The 17,835-nt window shown below is 48.9% G+C and overlaps 1 protein-coding gene across 5 annotated transcripts in view; it reads right to left on the bottom strand.

The window, feature by feature from the left end:
• Positions 1-1,015: 1,015 nt before the first annotated feature.
• Positions 1,016-17,835, bottom strand: part of MAPKAP1 (MAPK associated protein 1) — a 243,106-nt gene continuing 226,286 nt past the window's right edge. For all 5 annotated transcript variants that reach the window (XM_080820352.1, XM_080820349.1, XM_080820353.1 and 2 more), the window contains 2 exons: positions 7,743-7,840; positions 1,016-2,647 (listed from right to left, as the gene is read on the bottom strand). In XM_080820352.1, the coding sequence (XP_080676478.1) occupies positions 2,522-2,647; positions 7,743-7,840 (224 nt within the window). In that variant the 3' untranslated portion in view covers positions 1,016-2,521. The remainder of the gene's footprint in view (positions 2,648-7,742; positions 7,841-17,835) is intronic.

Below are 17,835 nucleotides of genomic sequence, written 5' to 3' on the forward strand. Positions count from 1 at the left end.
AGTTTTCCTCTGTCAGAGGAGTTTAAATGGGTAATGAACAGGCTGTGGTGATTTGAAATATAATCCCATTACGCTGACGAGATTACAGGGCTTCGAGACTTCACAAATCACTCTTAGGGCTTTTATGGCCAACACCACCCTGTTGGGACTTTGCATTTAAGCAGAGGTGTTTGGTGGGAACAGAACACGACAGGCTTAACTCTTTCCTCCTCCCGGGCGGCTTTCCCAACAGCAGGGCCCCTCCCTGTGGGGCCTTGGTGGCACCTGCAGGATCTGGGGCGTTGAGGCCGCAAGGCTGTGACAGCACCCGCCCCGCGGTGGCTGCGGGAGCTACATGGGCTTGCGCATGTTTGTAAGGGGCCAGCACGCAGCCCGCCTGGCAAGCTTTGGACCCTCAGATCCCGGGGCGGGGGGGGGGGCATGTCTCAGCGGGTGGCCGGCTAAGTCGGGGTCCAGAGGCCACCAGCCAGGCTGCCTGACTGCCCGTGCTTGGCGAAGCGCTGGTGGCGGGAGCCACGTCCGGAGATGCTGCTGGAGAGCCCCAGCGGGGCCCTAGGGTCACCTGTTTACCTTGGGGAGGCTGAGCTCCTGCTCGGTCAAGTGTACCCTTGAGGAGCGTGTGGTCTTAATATCCAGAGGTGAGAGCGGAGCCCAGGAAAAAACTGAATTTCAATAGTGTTGATATTCGGTTGACCTGGGAGGTTCGCCAGTGTTCCCCCTTAAACCTTTCCTGGACAGCTGGGCTCTACGTAGTCAACTGCGGGCGTGCTGTATGTCACAACACGACAATGGTGTTGACTCTGTACTCGAGGGAGGTGAAGATTTCAGGGTCGCCCCTGAGTGAAGAGGGTCACTCCATCTCGCTTGGTATTTAAGGGGCCCGAGGTGCCTTTCAGGGACTTCGGTACCACCAGAACCGCCAGCAAATGCCGCTATCCAGAGCCATTCACTGTAGACTCACAAGTCAGGGTAACGGATTCAAGACTTCAAGAATTCAAAGCAATACACGAAAGATGGTATTTATATGACTTATATTTTAATATCATTTTAATATTGAATATGTCACAAGATTTAATGACCAAATTAGTCATTTACATTTTTCAAAGATATCTAAATATAAAATTGCTAAAAATTCAAATACAGATAGATAGCGAGCTACAAATCATATTTCTTTCATTTCTGGGGTAGGTGGGAATGGAAGACGTTAGAAAAGGATGCTTCTGTTGGCTGAACAAAGATCAGAATGAAAGAGGAATTCATTAAAATGCCCCCAGTGCAAAGAGACACTCTCGACTTTGAGATGCTGTTTTCGGCACATCTCTTCTTGTACAACAATTTAAAAAATTGTTTGAAATGCAGGTCCTCGGTGAAACGTCTGGTCCTCGACCCTGGTCGGGGACAGCACGAAAGGATGTCCCCATGGGAGGGACCGTGGAGAGGCTGGTGAGGACCGCAGAGGCATCTGGTGTGGCCAGAGGTGTGGTGTCAGCGAGCAGTCAGTCGGACCCCCGCAGGAGCAGGCTCCCCTCTGCCCGCCCCCTCTGCTCACCATCCCCCCCGCCCCCCGCCCCCTCCGGCAGAGGGAGAAACAGCAGCTTGCAGCCTGCTCAGACGAGGAGGCAGGCACTGTATGGAGAGGAAGAAGGGGGCGCGAGGGCCCTTCTGAGTCAGTAAAGCAGAGACGTTTCCAATTCCCAGAAAACCCCACATGCAGGTCTAATGGCTAGCTGAAACATACACTTGCTATTTAAGAAATGGAAAGGCCCACTTCTGGCTGGGAGCTGACCTCAAGACCAGCCGTGACCCCACTCTCCCAGCCCCGGGGGCCCCACCTGCAGTCCCGCATCTCTGACACCAAGCTGAAGAGAGGTGGCTTCTGACGGGGGAGCCGGGGACACACACCACCAGGCCCCCCCCCCATCCTAACTTTAGTAAGATACTATCCTCAAAGCAATGCACTCATTTAAACAAATGGCATAGTTAAAACTATTGACTAAGCCCTAAACATTTCTTCTGAGAAATCGAGCCATAGCTTTTCCAATCTGCCTGTTCAATACGGGAACAGGTTTAAAGAGAATGACATGATCAATCCTTTGCCCCAAAGAACGGCCCATCATACCAACCATGATAAAGAGTACACCTGTTTATTAAAAGGAAAAAAAAAAAAGAAATGTACAATTTTGTTCTTCGGTTGTTTTAAGAAATTTGATCAAGTTGCAAGGAAATGTCTGGGCATGGCTATGTACATCCTCAGGCAGGGCCGTCGGGCAGTGAAGGCGGCTGCGGTGCCGTCTGTGTCGTCGGGCCCCCGGCATTGCTCATCAAAGCCACTGCCACTCAGGCTTCAGTCCCGTGGGGATGTCCCCAGCTCCATTCCCCCAAGAGCCCCCTGGCCTTGTGCCTGTGAGCCAGGGACTGGCCTGCCCCCGAGGACTGCAGGACACAGGGTGGGCTCTAGGGCCACCTGGCCCTGGCAGGCAGGCTCTGAGCTACGGTGACAGATTGGGGCTGGAGGCCAGTGTCATTGCTGCCCTGATTTCTTCTCCTTCTGGAAGCTGAAGCTTGTACGTCTGTTCAGTTTTCTTTGTTTTTGAGCAAAATAGTCAGCCCGGGCAGTGCTCGCTCGTGATTCCAGGATGTAGTTAACCTAGAAAGCAAGAGGACACAGCCCGGTCACTCGGCAGCCACTTGTTCGATCAGGGCCAAGAAGGGAAGGGCCTTGACCTGCGCTGGGAACCCCAGGGCCGGGTGCTCTCTTGCATGTGGAGCCCGGTCGTCACAGCAACCTGGCGGGCAAGGGTGGAGCCCACTTCACGACAGAATGGAGGCCTGGAGAGGACCAGCGGCTGGTCCCGGCCTCTCAGTCCTGTTGGAGGGGGTTCCTGATTCCGCAGCCTGTGTCCCCTCCTCAGCACACGCTGCCTCCCAGAAGGCTGTGTGCCAGGCTTCCTGGTTCGGCTCCTCACCTGCTGCGCAGTCCTGGGCCTGCACATGACTCCCCCAAGCCCCCCTTTGCTCGTCTGAAAGACAAGGCACTGCAGGGATGAAAAGCCAGGAACCAAGGCTCTATTTTCAGCCTCCCCCTGGTAGGTACAGAGCTTCCGACTACGGGCTTTCATCTACTGCCCGTGAGCACCCTGCCAGCCAGCGCGCAGCTGATAAGAAGGAATGAAGCTCAGGGAAGAGGGCTGAGCCGACCAGGATCACCCAGAGGTCAGGGTCAAAGCTGTGAAGGTCTCGTGTGCAGAGCGCGCAGCCGGGCCGCTCCCGGGCCGCCGCCGCCGCCGCCGCAGCAGCAGCAGCAGCACACGGTCACTGCAGCGCTCACCGGGTCTGAGCCTGCCTCCAGGCTTGGTTCGAGAGACCCTGATCCAAAGAGCTCACTGCCTAATGAGTATCCAACAGCACGACACGCGGGACACCAGAGACAGAAGGAGCAGGAAAGGAGGAGATAAGTATCAGGGATGTGTAGGGCAGGAAAGTCTTGCAGAGGAATGAGCGATCTGGGTTTTGAGAAATAAATAGTAGGAGTGTGGGGTGTACCAGGGGCAGGGGCAGGGGAGAAGCAGCACGCATCCCAGCGTAGCAGTGGTAGGCAGCAAGGAGGGGGTGCGTCTGGGGAGCTTAACCGCTTTGTGCCCAGCCCAGGTGGGGCGGGCAGGGCCAGGGAAGGGCGGTGGTGCTGGGATTGGACTGGGGCCCAGTGTAGAGTGTGAACCCCTGGCTGGAAGGCGTGGTGGCAGCGGTGCTCCTGGAGTGCTTTTCGGGGACTAATTCAAGTAATCTTCGCAACAGCCTTGTGAGACAGGTGCCACTACCATCCATCCCACTGTGCAGATAAGAAAATCAAGGCAGAGAATGGTACTGTCCTTCACTCAAGGCCACAGAGCTAGTAAGTGTCCCCACCGGGGTGCCCCTTGACTGGCATACTTGTAGCTCCCCAGGCTCCCCAGAGGTGCTCCCACCCCCTCACCCCTAAGATACCATCCCTCCCTCTGCCCCTGCCAGCCTCTGGCTGGGGCTTTTCGTAGCAAACACCTTTCTCTTTGCTCTCAAGTGTCTGCAAGGTATGACCAGCAACCTGAATATTTTTGACTCCAGAGACCTGCCACTGCCTCATTCGCCTCCGAGGGCCACGCGGCCCACACCCTGAGCGGGAGCGGCCCCTGCTGCCTCTGAGAAAGAAGCCGAGGGTGTGCAGGGGAGGCGGGCGGGATGGCGTGCCTCCCATGGGCCGAGGCCCCGACACTGAGTCCCCTCCAAACTTTCTGCTCTGATAGTCGCCAGCAGCAGGCGTTAAAGGCTGGTGTGTGAGTACAGAAGGCTTGACATGCTTGGCCCGCTGCCTCGCCAAGTTACCAGCTGAGCGCAATAAATCATGAGGACTGCGGGGCCGGGCTGACGACTCGGGACACTACAGACAATGTATGGAAAGAAGAGGTTTTATCATTCTTAATAAGAGCCATCTTTGGATTATATTGTTTGCACGCTCAGCCAACCTAGTGTTTTCAGTGTATCTTTGGCACATATAACTTGACGAAAGCATTTAAAAATGATCCTTAACTAGCCAACTATCTCCTAAATTTATTATCTTCAGTGCTTTGTGATAATCACATAGATAATTTTAATGGAAGATTAATGTAATAATCAAAAGATAAAAACGCCCTTTGGTCTGCCATTAGCTGGTTAATATGCTGTGGCTTAAAACTTGCACAATTTTATGCACTACAGAGTGTTTCACTTTCAATGCATTTTACAGCTTAAGGCATAAAAATATAGGGAGTTTTCATGGTCAATAAAGCCACAGCCTCCATCACTCGATCACAAGAAGAACCCAATTTGAAGAGACCAATGATTCCTCTGAGATTCATCTCGAAGCCTGCAGAATTAGGGACCACACATGGCTTAGCTCACCGACGGCTCGGGGTGGAAGGGGTTCCTCAGGGCTGGGGTTGGACCACCCTCGCGCACTCTGCGGCCGTGGGTCTCTGTCCCCTCATCTACAGAATGGCGATAATAACGTCTACGCTCTGCAGGCCAGTAAGATGTCTTGTATGGAACTGGTGTTCAGTAAACGGGAGATGTTATTAATATTTCTACGTGGGGAAAAACGTGATGGGATAAAACCACTCGGAGAGTTGCCTGTTCATAACAGTTTCTTGGACATGGGCCTCTGGCCCTTGTCTTCTTCTTCAGTTTCTGCCTAAAGCTCTCGTTTTAGTCAAACTCCTGAATTCCAGAACCGCCACATGCATTATTTGAGTCTAAGACTGACTCCTGGGAGAGCCTCTGGTGGGAACATTTCTGCCACACTCTGGAACAACAGGGCTGGGGCCTCAGTCACTTGGTATTGGTGCAAAGCTCAGACACTGTGGGGATGGCACAGAAGGCTAAGTATTTAAATTGCTATAAAAATCAGAGACAGAAAAAGTGAAATTTAATCTTCCATCAGGATCATGACCATTAGCTCTCTAAGTAAATCAGGCCCGGGCACGCTGTGACTCTCCTGGAGTCTCGAGCATGATGCAATATTTCTACAAACATTTTCATATGAAAACAGACATTTCAGGGGAGGCGATAGGCCTCAGGGATTTTGCAGCAAAGCATCTGCTTCGAGGGAGCATTTGGTCCCGTGAAATGATTTCTCTGCCTTTGCTCCTGTGGAGTCTCGTACTGAAGTCATAAACCTGTGTTTCTGTCATCAATCTGCTGTTGTGAAAATTATTTTGATGTCAAACACAGGATTATAATTTTACTAGAATCCTTCTCAAGTCTTGAATATTTTAATGCTGGCTATAAAAAAGAGGCCAGCCCCTGATGGGGTAATGGAATATTTCTTTACCTGGTCCCCAAACACTGAACACGTTCCTTGTGCTGTCTGGTGGCAATCTGGCAAGTAACTCTTGGCTTGCTGGTTTCAAGCACCGGAGGCAGGCCCTCTGTCCCTACGGCCTGGTCTGAGGGGGGGGCTCTGGTCCCAGCTGTCGCCTCAGTGGCTTTATCCTTTTCATTGCATCTACTACTTTTGGAAATCTTTTGTAGCCGTAAGGACTTGGCCTCCAAAAGTCTTTGCAAAATAATTCGGTTGAAACCTGTCATTCAACTCCCTAAGGGTACACACATCCAGGCGGTTAGGAGCACAAGTTCTGGAAGCTGCCAAACCTGGGGTCAGGTCCAGTTCTGTCAGTCATGGTCCTAGCTAAGTTTCTTTCTTTCTGAGCCTCAGTTTTCATGTGGGAGATGGGGACGATTTTCCACTACTGTCTCGCAGAGCCACGAAGGTTCGTGGAAGAGGGTATAAAGTGTTCAGCTTGGGTCCTGTACTCCGCAATCCCTGAGCTACTTTTTAAGAAATTTTATTTTATTTTATTTATCTTAAAGAAACCCAAAGACAGAACACAAGCAGGCGGATTGGCAGCAGAAGGAGAGGGAGAAGCGAACTTCACACTGATCAGGGAGCCCCATGTGGGGCTCGATCCCAGGACCCTGAGACCAAGACCGGAGCTGAAATCCAGACCTGAATGCTTAACCAACTGAGCGCCCCAGGCGCCCCTGGCTTAGCTACTTCCACTATTATTACTCGATGGCTTTTACTCTCAAGAGGAGAAAGAACACTCATCTGGGCAGTTTCACCCTACCTCATTTATCTGTGTTCTGGGGTGGGGCAGCGCACCTGCGACGATCCCCATTTTACAGGCAGAGACACTGAGGCCCTGAGGGGACGGGACGAACAGGAGTGCGACAGCCACAGGCCGGGGAGCCCCTCTGCTGGTGAGTCCCGCTCTGCCAACACATGCAGCTTGGTGGTTTCTTTCTGCTCTGTCTGTGGAAGACTCGGCCGGGAGAAAGGATTCTCCCTTTGGAAGAGTCTGAGAACCACTCGTCCTGAGCGACTCAGAGCGCAGTGCACAGACCACAGCCCGGCAGCACCCGGGAACTTCTTAGAGACCCACAGTCTCAGGACCCGCCCCAGGCCTCCCAAACCAGCAAGGCCCCAGGGGAGCTTTTCTCGGCCTGGCCCCACTTTGCAAGGCTCCGTGCGACCAGGCCTTCCCACCCTGCTCTGCTCCCGCCACGCGCTCGCCCTGCCTCGCCGTCCCTTCACAGGCTGCTCCTGTCTGAGATGCTTTCTCTCTCCTCGCCTGCGTTTTCACCCGTCCTTCAGGGTTCAGTTCCCCGAGCGCCGCCACCCCCCATCAGTTTACCTTTTTCACATCTACATGGGACCTTTGTGACTGTTTTAACAATCTCTATAGTTTAATGTTAGTCTCCTCTGACAGAGGAAGAGCTTTCTGGTGCCAGGGCACGGGTCCGTCACTGCAACATCCCCAGGGCTAACCCGGCACACGAAGGTGCTCAGCGAGCACTGCTGAGACACAGTAACGCACGGCTGTCGCGTAGAAATGGATATGTTCAGAACAGTTGCTAAAATCGTCCTGAGTACATGAAGTGTCTTTACTCAATAACAACAGTTTCCTCTGAGTCCGTTCCAGGAGCCTCAGGGAGCTCCTGACAATGGAACGGAGGAAATACGCGGTGCATGGAAGGGGTAAGTACGCGAAGAGTCCGAATGACCAGGGGACGAAGCCGGAGGGGGCCCTGCTTTGGCTGAAGTGGGAGGAGGGCGGCTGACCTGTGGGGAGGCCCTGGGTATGGGTGCTCCCCACCTGGGTGAACAGAAGGCAATTCGTCCTCCGCAAAGTGGGCCCAGGAGCCTTGTCCATGCTGGGAGGAACACTCACCTTGAGCACGATTTCATTGACAGTAGCAGCGTCAGATTCAAAGTAGAGGTGTTTATAGTCATGATTGCTTAGATACGTGACTTTAAATATTGCGTGACCTGGGGAGAGACAGAGAGAGGAAAGGCAGTGTTGAGGGAGTTCTGGTGAGTTCCCCCATTCTCCCCTCGGCACTCCGGTTCAAGCGAGAGCGAGGGAAGGCGGTGAGGCCGGCTGTCCCCGGAGCAGTTCATTCTTCTCATCACGGGCTGGGGAGAAAATGGACAATTAAAAAAAAAAAAATCAAACGGCTGGTTAGGTCTCATTCCACTGACTGTGTTCAGGGCAACGCCACATTAGGAAGGCTTTACAGAACTACTTCTAGACGAGTATGCGGAAAAGGTGGTATTTTTAAGGTAGAAGGCCGATGAACTCCATATTTTTACTCTAAAAATAAAATAACTGTACTCAAAGCTAAATAAATGCGCAACAGGAAGGACAAAGGCTGCGGGCTCCCGCGGGGTGGGGAGTCCTGGTCTTGTCACCCCGCCTGGAAGCTGCTCCTGGGCCTCCAGTCGTTTCTACCCTGGAGGGACGGCAGGTGTCTGAGCTCAGGGGTTCAGATGCTCCGAACACACAAATCTCTCCCAGAACCAAATTCTTGCATGCCCCTTTCCCACCGCCTTCAGAATAACCTTGTCATTTCTGGGACTGCTTCCTGCCTCGCCCTTCTCGCTTCCCCTCACTCCCGTGCACAGGCTGGCCCCCGGCACTGCACCTTCCCACCAGCCTAGGCCTGGGATGTCCTCTCTCACGACCTGTCTGGAAAAGGGCTGACGATCTTGTGTGACTCAGCTCACCTGGTACCTCCTTGGGTGAGAGTCTTCATAGCTGTACTGCTAGGCGCCCTCCCATACCATATGTGGCTGCTCAAAGAAACCTGTCTACTGTATCCTGACGCCTGCAGACAGGGGCCACGTGCCTGTCCTCTGGGCCAGACATGCCAATCAGATTCCCTCTTCCAAACAGACACGGATGCCTGCTTGTCTCAGTCCCGAGTGAAGCCCTCCCTCGCCCATCAGCACATGCTGTCCTAGTTATGGGAGGCTGTGGCTCTCCAAGAAAGTCCTCTTTTTCCCTTAAGCTATTTTGAAGTTGGTTTCCCTTCCTGGCAACCGAATGAGCAATGCTTCCGAGAGACCCGCAGTCAGTACTCAGCGAAGTTCCCCGACGGGAGCAGCTGGTGTCACCCTCCCGCAGAAAGCCTCAGAAACAACCTTCCCTGGTCTGCTCTGTAGACCTCAGGCCTGGTGAGATGAAGCACATTCTTTCTAATAGGCCTTCTCATCCATTTTCCTTTTAATTGAAACAGCACTGGTCATAGTTATTAATTAATAATATATCACCCATATTACTGTAAGTTCACCTCTTTCCCGGAGAAATCTTCTTGGGGACTTTATTTACAGTAGCTAATTCTTCAGATCTCCAAAAATAAACTGATATATGTTGTACATTTGTGGCCAGAAAAGTTGAGCTGCTGGTATTTTATCCTGGAAACATCATTATGATATACTAATTGTGACTATAAATTCTATGATGAAAAAATTAGCTAATAATTTCTGAAAAACTTTACTTTCAGCCACTTGACAAATTTAGCCTGATTCTCAATTGTGGTACTAAAATGTCAGAATTCTTAGCCAGAAGCTAATCATCCTGTTAATATGTAAATTACTTGTTTCTGATAAGAAACCGAATCTCACATAAATAGATCTGTGTGTCTATGTCTGCCTTTATTTTCACAGGAGCCATCTTGGAAGAGCAGAGTCTTGCTGGTGATCTCACTGTGTAGAAGAACAATGCCATTATCTTGTTGGCTCTGCTGTGACCAAGCAGAGACACCCATGAAGGTCACAGGGCTGTGAAGGACAGAGAGAGACACGCCCTCCAGGAGGCCTTTCTGCTGACACCTGGCCGTGACAGACACAGACACTAGGGCCTGGGGCTAAAAAGGACCAGAAGGTCTCAGGGAGGCCTGCAGACCCGAAGCTTCAGGGTTCACTGACCACTCTGATACGGGATCTCACGGACCGCCTATACCACCTGCTCCCACTCGTCACTGACAAAACCAAACCTAAGCTCGAGATGCCAGATCCTGTTTTGCCCAAACAACTCAGACTTTTCTGCACTCTTTAGGTAGAGCCAAATCTAAACGTAGTACACGCGACAGGCAGTCTGCGTTGGCCTGGAAGCCTCTAGAAACCGTGCTCTTGGGACCCCACGGCCCGGGGAGCATACTGACGGCGGGCTTACGGGGGGAGGCCTGCGGCTTGTCTGCACCACGGTCACGTGAAAAGCAAAAAGAAAACATCCCAAGTCAAGCCTCCTGAAAGGCCGCCTGTTTGGGCCAGGTGACATCTGTATTTTGCCACACATGTTCCTTGCCCGTCCCCGGGGCTCATTCCAGAGCCCCAAGGAGGAGTGAAGCTCAAAGGAGTGGTGGAGAGTCCGCCACTTACCCCCTCTTTGAAGTCTCTGCTTTACTGGTCCTTCCCAGGGAAAAGCGTTCATGTCTCAGAGAGATGAGAACACTGAGAATGTTACCCGGAGGCCTTGTACTTTAACTACAGGGAAGCAGCCCTTTCGTGACGATTACAGAGCCACAGATGATCATAACCGGACGAGGCGTGGTGAGACAGTGACGGCGCACGGCCCTTTCGTACACTGTGCGAGAAATTTCGAGGGACAGCTCTGGGGTATAAGCTCAGGTTAAAATCAGCGGCCACGGTGTCCCCCATACCCGAGCCAGGGGACATGGGGCCGACTCAATCCAGCAGAGTTTTTGCTGTGAGGACTCCGCACGCACTCCCGGGATCTGTTTCGCTTGGGGGCTGGAAGGGCAGTCTCACTCCGTCCAGGCCCTGCCAGCAGCGCAGGCTTACGCAAGGGCCAGAGGCGTGCACCGAGTTGAGAACGGTGGGCACCAAGAGTGTGCGAAGTGCAGGCTGCTGCTGTGGACGGCCCAGGCAGGGAAGGGAGAGCAGACAGTTTTTGGAGGAGCTGACGTTGGAGCGGTCTTAAAGGAGGATGGGCAGGGGGTGAGCTGGGTAAAGGCAGGGGTGGAGAAGCATGCAGCAGGGTCAGGACAATGTACAGGGGCAGGAGGCAGCAGGTGTCTGGGGGGATCTGAGCAGACAGAGTCACGTGCAGTGGGTGGCCAGGAGGTGACACGCGGCAGGGCACAAAGGGCTGGGAATGTCGGAGTCACTAGTGGGTCCGAGGGTCGTAAAGCTGGGCAGTAAAAGGTCAAACTGTGCTTCTGGGGGTTCCCCCTGGTTCCCCAGGGCCAGGAGGCCGGGAGCCCAGCTGCCACAGTCACCCAGGTAGGGAGTGTATGCAGATTTGAGCTGGACAGAGGCAAAAAGGAGGCTGAGCAAGGGACTGACTTGAGGACTGCAGAGAAGAGCACATTGGCAGGACTTGGGGATTGTTTTATGACCGAGTAACGGTTAATAAGCAGGATTCACACTTGTGTAACTTCACCTTGCCCCAAACCTATATATGAACGTGTAACAAGTTAGTTGACCTCTTGCTGGAAACAAAGCTTTCAATAAGCATGAGTCATACATGCTACGTGGTTAGCTTCCACCAGGGGGGGAAGCAGGGAAGAAGGGATCGCTGGCCCTTCAACACCAGCTGAAGAGGCCAACAACAGAGTAAGGGAAGTCTGTTACCAAACACTTTATCAGCCTCAGGCACACCTTGCGTAAGGGAGGAAGAGGGGGCAAATGGCCTCCCCAGCGGCAGCCTACCAGGGCATCTGTCCTGGGGTGTGAGACGGAATCTGAGCCCGGCAGGTTATCCTCCAAAATTCAAAGAACGTCAGTTTTCATGGGGGAGGCGGAAGCCAGAGAGGCAAAGTGTCTTTGTAAAAATGTCAGTTGAGAAAAAAGTTATGTATCCGTATGCTTGAAAAGAAAACGCAAAATCTAATATTCTAATTAGTCTGAATTATTTTGCTTGAATTGTTAAATTCTATTTGGAAACTGAGGCATGACAAGGGCCTGCAAGGCAGAGGGGCAAAGTGTGAACTCTGGACTCAGGCTGAGGATGAAATTCCAGCTCCGCTCTGTTCCAGCGGCGGGACCTGAACAAGACAATGTCCCCGTAGGTGCCCAGGTTTGCCCTCAGGCGTCTCATGTAGCACCCAGATATAGCGGGGCTCAGTGGCGCTGGCAATCATTCTGTGATGCAATAGATATTTGAACAGAAAATCCTGATTTTGAAGATTTGATCTGCCTTTGAACAGATTTGCTTTCACTGTTGTAGGAATAAAATGGAATATAACGGGGCATAAAATGAGCATCTAAGCATTGGTCACATGCCCAGGGCAGACACCCCAACTATACATTTGTCTCTGAACACAGAAATGGAAATCTGGATATGTAAAAATGTATTTACATGACGTATTCTTTCCAAAGGGAAACAGAAAGATGGAATGTAACACCGAACATCAACTACTTGTCAGAAGTGGAGACGCTAGAACTCTCGTGCTCTAATTTCTCTTCTGTGTCATGGGCTTTAACTTAAATAAGAAGCTGTGCTGGAAAAACAGTTTCCTCTGGTCATTCGGGGGAAACGACCAGAGACGGTTCCAAGAACCTGCTGATGTCACCCGACAGGCCACTGTAAGCAAAGGGGCGGCAGCTTCTATCCACCTGCTACAAGTGCTCCCAGATTTCCTCTGCACACGGACCAGAGATTACGGTTTGAAGGAGCCCCCTTCTTCTTAGCTCCCTGCTGAGCAGGGAGTCTGATGCGGGACTCGATCCGTAGACCCTGGGATCATGATCCCAGCTGAAGGCAGATGCGACTGAGCCACCCAGGCATCCCAAGCTGCGCTTTTCAAATGCAGCCTGCAGCCCACCTTTGTCTAAAATGCCCCAGGAGTCACCGTTTGCCAGGGAAGCCAAAAATAAATGTTCCCTTTTTAGCTTTTCAACTAAAAAAATATATAACATCTATTTTAAAGTTACAATAAACTTAGACATGAGGGAAAACCTCCACACTCTACCCCCAGAACAACAACACCTGGCACAATGATTTCCAATCTCTTTTCTAGTCATTCCCACATGTCTGTTTTCACATAGCTGTAATCTGACTGTATACCAAAACTTGGTATTTTTTTCTTTTCTTTTTTTTTAAACAATTAGTTTTGTTTTTTTTTTAAAAGATTTTATTTATTTATTTGACAGACGGAGATCACAAGCAGGCAGAGAGGCAGGCAGAGAGAGAGGAGGAAGCAGGCTCCCTGTTGAGCAAAGAGCCCGATGCGGGGCTTGATTCCAGGACCCTGGGATCATGACCTGAGCCGAAGGCAGAGGCTTTAACCTACTGAGCCATCCAGACACCCCAGGACTTTTTTTCTTTTCAGTTACATTTTACCATAGCCCATTCCATGTTGCTACATAGTCTCTACAACCATGTTTTCCAAAGGTGCATTCTTTTGCAACGAGTAGCAAGTGGATGTGTGCCAAAGTTCATGCTCTCATGGGCATTTACAATATTTATAAAATCTCCAGTATTACCAATAGAGCTATGAAAAACATCTTTTGAGGATTTGGATTATTTTTCAATTCCTTTATATGAGGCATGGATGCTTTTTAAAAAAGTTTTTAAGAGGAGAATTCTAATTTTATTGAGAAGGAAACACTTTTAAAAAAATTGTGGTAAAAAAAAATTGTGGTAAAGTCTACCATTCAGGCATTAAGTGTAAACTTAAATTGTATAAAGTGCATTTACAATGTCCTACAACCACTACCACTATCCATTTCCAGAAGTTTTCCATGATCCCAGACAGATATTTTGTACTCACTAAACAGCAACGTCCCTTTCTCCCTTCTTCTAGTTGCTGGTAATCTCTGCTTTACTATCCATAACTATGAGCCTAACTATTCTAGGTGACAGATATCAGTGGAATCATACAGTATTTGTCCTTTTCTGTCTGGCTTATTTCTCATGGTTTTCAAGATTCATCCATGTTGTGTACTGTGTACCAGAATTTCATTCAAGGCTGAATAATATTTCAGTTTACATATCTACCCTATTTTATCCATTCACCTGGAGGTGGACGGACATTTGAGTTGTTTCTATCCTTTGGCTCTTGGGAACAGTGGTGCCATGAACACTGGTGCGTAAGTATCTATTTGAACCTCTGCTTTCCGTTCTTCTGGGCATATACACAGAGGGGAACGGGCTGACCATATGGTAACTTCATGTTAAACTTTCTGAGCCAAACTGTGTTGTGCCCTGGCCTCCCTGTTTCACATTCCCACCAGGATTCCACGAAGGCTCTAATTTCTCCACATCATCACATTTTTTTCCTTTTCTCTCTCTCTCTCTCTTTCCTTTCTCCTTCCTTCCTTCCTTTCTTACAACCAACCTAATGGGTATGGAGCAGTACCTCGGTGCAGTTTTGATTTCCCTGATACTAATGATGTTGAACATCTTTTCTTTTCTTTTTTTTAAAGATTTTATTTATTTATTTGACAGACAGCGATCACAATTAGGCAGAGAGGCAGGCAAAGAGAGAGAGGAGGAAGCAGGCTCCCTGCTGAGCAGAGAGCCCGATTCGGGGCTCGATCCCAGGACCCTGGGATCATGACCTGAGCAGAAGGCAGAGGCTTTAACCCGCTGAGCCACCCAGGCACCCCTTGAACATCTTTTCATGTGCTTATTGGCCATTCGTGTATCTTCTTTGGAGAAATGTCTATTCGAGTCCTTAGCCCACCTTTGAATTGGTTTGTTCTTTGAGGAAACTGAGTTTTAAGACCTCTGTAATCTGGGGGCGCCTGGGTGGCTCAGTGGGTTAAAGCCTCTGCCTTCGGCTCAGGACATGATCTCAGGGTCCTGGGATTGAACCCCGCATCGGGCTCTCTGCTCGTCGGAGAGCCTGCTTCCCCCTCTCTCTGTCTCTGCCTGCCTCTCTGCCTACTTGTGATCTCTGTCAAATAAATAAATAAAATCTTAAAAAAAAAAAAAAGACCCCTGTAATCTGTATTTGTATTGTCCAAGATTTTAAGTGGCAGAAATAGCATTCGAACTGTATGGGGTGGGCTCCCAACCCCTTGCTGTCTTTGTAATTCCAAATGGCCTCCTTGCAAATCAGTGCATCTTAGCCCAAATACACACTCTCTGCCACCTCGAACAAAGAAGGAAAACAAACATTTACAAATTTTAACAGCTGTTGCAGCATGGATACATTTGAAAACTGGGTTTCCGGGGTCTGATCTCTTCTGGTTCCTCTGGCCTGGAAGGAAGTGGAAACCTCTATTGGAATTCCTGGGGAAAACACCGGGAACACATGCTCTTTTAGGCAAAGCTGTACCTTTCTGTAGACCCTGGAGTTCTCAGGACAGGGTTGCAATGCTCTGGTTTCTAGGCTGAAACCCCTCCGGACCCAGTCTCCACTGTAAGCAGCAGTTCTGAGCTGCCTGTAGGGGCTTCAGGTCGATGCACTTCAAGTGGCAGAGGCTGGCATCGCTCCCCCAGCACTCCCACAGTGGCAGAGGCCTGGGGAACTGTAATGACCCCTCTGACCTTTAGAGCAGGGGCCGAGTCTGACCTACTTACGTTCTGCCTGCATCTTTCAAACCTTCTCTCTCTCACTCTTTGGCTCCTTCTTATAAACATAATTAAAGCTCTCTGATTATAAAAACTCCCCTGGCAATGTGATTCCCCTTCTTCCTCTAATTTATTGAAAACATTCTTGCTAAGGTCACTGCGACCTTTATGTGGAGAGACCCAGTAGATACTTCTCAGCTTTTAGCTTGCTTGGCTTCTCAGCTGCATTTGCTACTTCTCCCGGAACTCCTCTCTTCCCTGGATTTCCACCGAACCACAGTTACTGACCGTTCAGTAGACTTCTCCAGCCAATCTGCTTCTCACTTCTTTTGCGATCCTGTCCTTCATGTGTCCCTTAAGAAACAGTCTTCCCAGCGTTCTGTGCTTGACCATTGTTCCTTCTAACTCTGCTCTTTCAGGTTTGCCCCTTAGATTTTAATTATTACTCATGTTGATGATCCCGAAGCAGACAGACCTTTCTCCAGAGTTCCCGGGCCAGCTACTAAGTACCACTGTCATCTTCACATGCCTACAGTGCAGCATGTCCAGAATCGGTCAACACGTCCCTTTAAATCAAAAGCTGTTCCAGGCATCCAGTCTCCGAAACAGTTCTCACACATTCATCTTCTGCGCCCTTCCGTCCTGTGGCCATAGCCCTCACCCAGGTCCCGACCATCTACTGCTTCCTCTCTGGTTTTGCTACTTTTGATCATGACTTCTTCAGATACAAACATCTACTTACAGGAGTCATCCTTTTGTAACCCATATCTGGCCACTGTCACTCTCCTAAAACCCTGCGTGGCTTCATTTCCTGTTGTCCTCACAATAAAGTCCAAATTTCTTAAGACGATTTTCAAGACACTCGATCAGCAGTTCTGACTTTGGTCTCGGAATTGCTTTACATCACAAACATTACTGAGGAGCCCAAAAAGCTTTTGTTTGTGTGAATTATATCAATATTTATTGCACTAGAAATTAAAACTGAGAAATTTTAAAAATATTTAATTCATGAAAAATAATAAACCCATTACAAGTTAAAATAAACTATGTATTTTTTAAAATGGAAAAATCCTGATATTTCTCCCAAAAGTTTAATGAGTGGAATTACTTTATATTTTTTTTTTTTTTTTTTTTGAATTACTTTATATTTTTGAAATCTTATTAATAGAACACATCTGGACTATCCTATCTGCTCCTGCATTTTGTCTGTTGATACACTATTTTGGCTTAAGCGTTTGAAAGAAAGCCAGCCTCAAACAGATATGTTTTTGGAAAAGGGAGGGATATTTTAGTATTTGTCTTTGCAAATATTCTTTTTTGACACTATGTCAAACTTGATACATGGTAGTTTCTTAAAGAGTAGTTGCAATATGGAATGTAAAACCACATTAATAAACTTGTTGTATTCCATTACATTAAAATCCATTGGTCCGTCTGGAACTTTGTTTTTTTGGTTTGTTTTTGTTTTGTCTTGTTTTTGGTCTGGCACTCTGAATGAATCTTTTACTCTTGAAGGATTTTGTAACATTGTGCAGTAGTCTGGAAAATATTGGTTCATGGAGTTATGCAGGTCTTCCAAATGTGGACATATTTCACGACGCAAAAAGTATCACAAAAGAAGTCACATTCGTTAATATCACCACTGATCTCGTTAGGCAAGTCTATGAGAAACCAAGCTCAGTGACAGATACAAGTTTTCCAAAATTCTAATTGTCATCTGAAATCTTGAATTTCATCAATGGCATCAAATATTACCCCTTGTTTTCCTTGAAGCAAAGGGCTTCCCTCCTTTATTTTCAGGAGAATGTCTGCTAAATACTCAAGTTGGAATGACCATGGTTTGTCGGCTTCTTTCAAGTAAAAGTGGTGTTCCGTGAAATAGATAAACGGCTAGTTCAGCTTGCAACTCAAACAACCATCTGTGTGCTTTTCTGTATTTCCGTATTCTACTCCCATATGTGGCAAAAATGCTTATGTGGACTTCAGAAAATGAACTAAGAACAATGGTTTATGGAGTCTTTTGATTCTTCAGTTCATGTGTAAGTTGTTGTAATGAAATATCATGGCATTTCATAATCTAGTATAGGTTGAGTTTTACCCTTTAGCTTTTAGAGAGGTAGCAGACAGATAAGAAACAAGTTTGGTATCTGGACATTCTTCCATAGTTTGTGACAAAGTCTGCGTTTCAAGTACCCTTGGAAGGCTAAATTATAACACACGAAACCCATCTATGCAGAGTCCTTAGAGCACACAGCTAGTGTGAGCTTTGTGCAAAAAGAAAAAAAAAAGCCTTTTTCAATTTTAAGCATTAAAATTCCACATTATAAAGTTTCCTCCTGGATTAGAGTGTAAGGAAAATAAAATTACTATGTTATGTTCATCTTTTTTTAAAAAATATTTTATTTTTATTTATTTGACAGAGAGAGAGAGCACAAGTAGGCAGAGAGGCAGGCAGAGAGAGAGAGGAGGAAGTAGGCTCTCCGCGGAACAGAGAGCC

This window comes from Martes martes (assembly GCF_963455335.1).
Source record: "Martes martes genome assembly, chromosome: 12".
Classification (NCBI taxonomy): Eukaryota; Metazoa; Chordata; class Mammalia; order Carnivora; family Mustelidae; genus Martes; species Martes martes.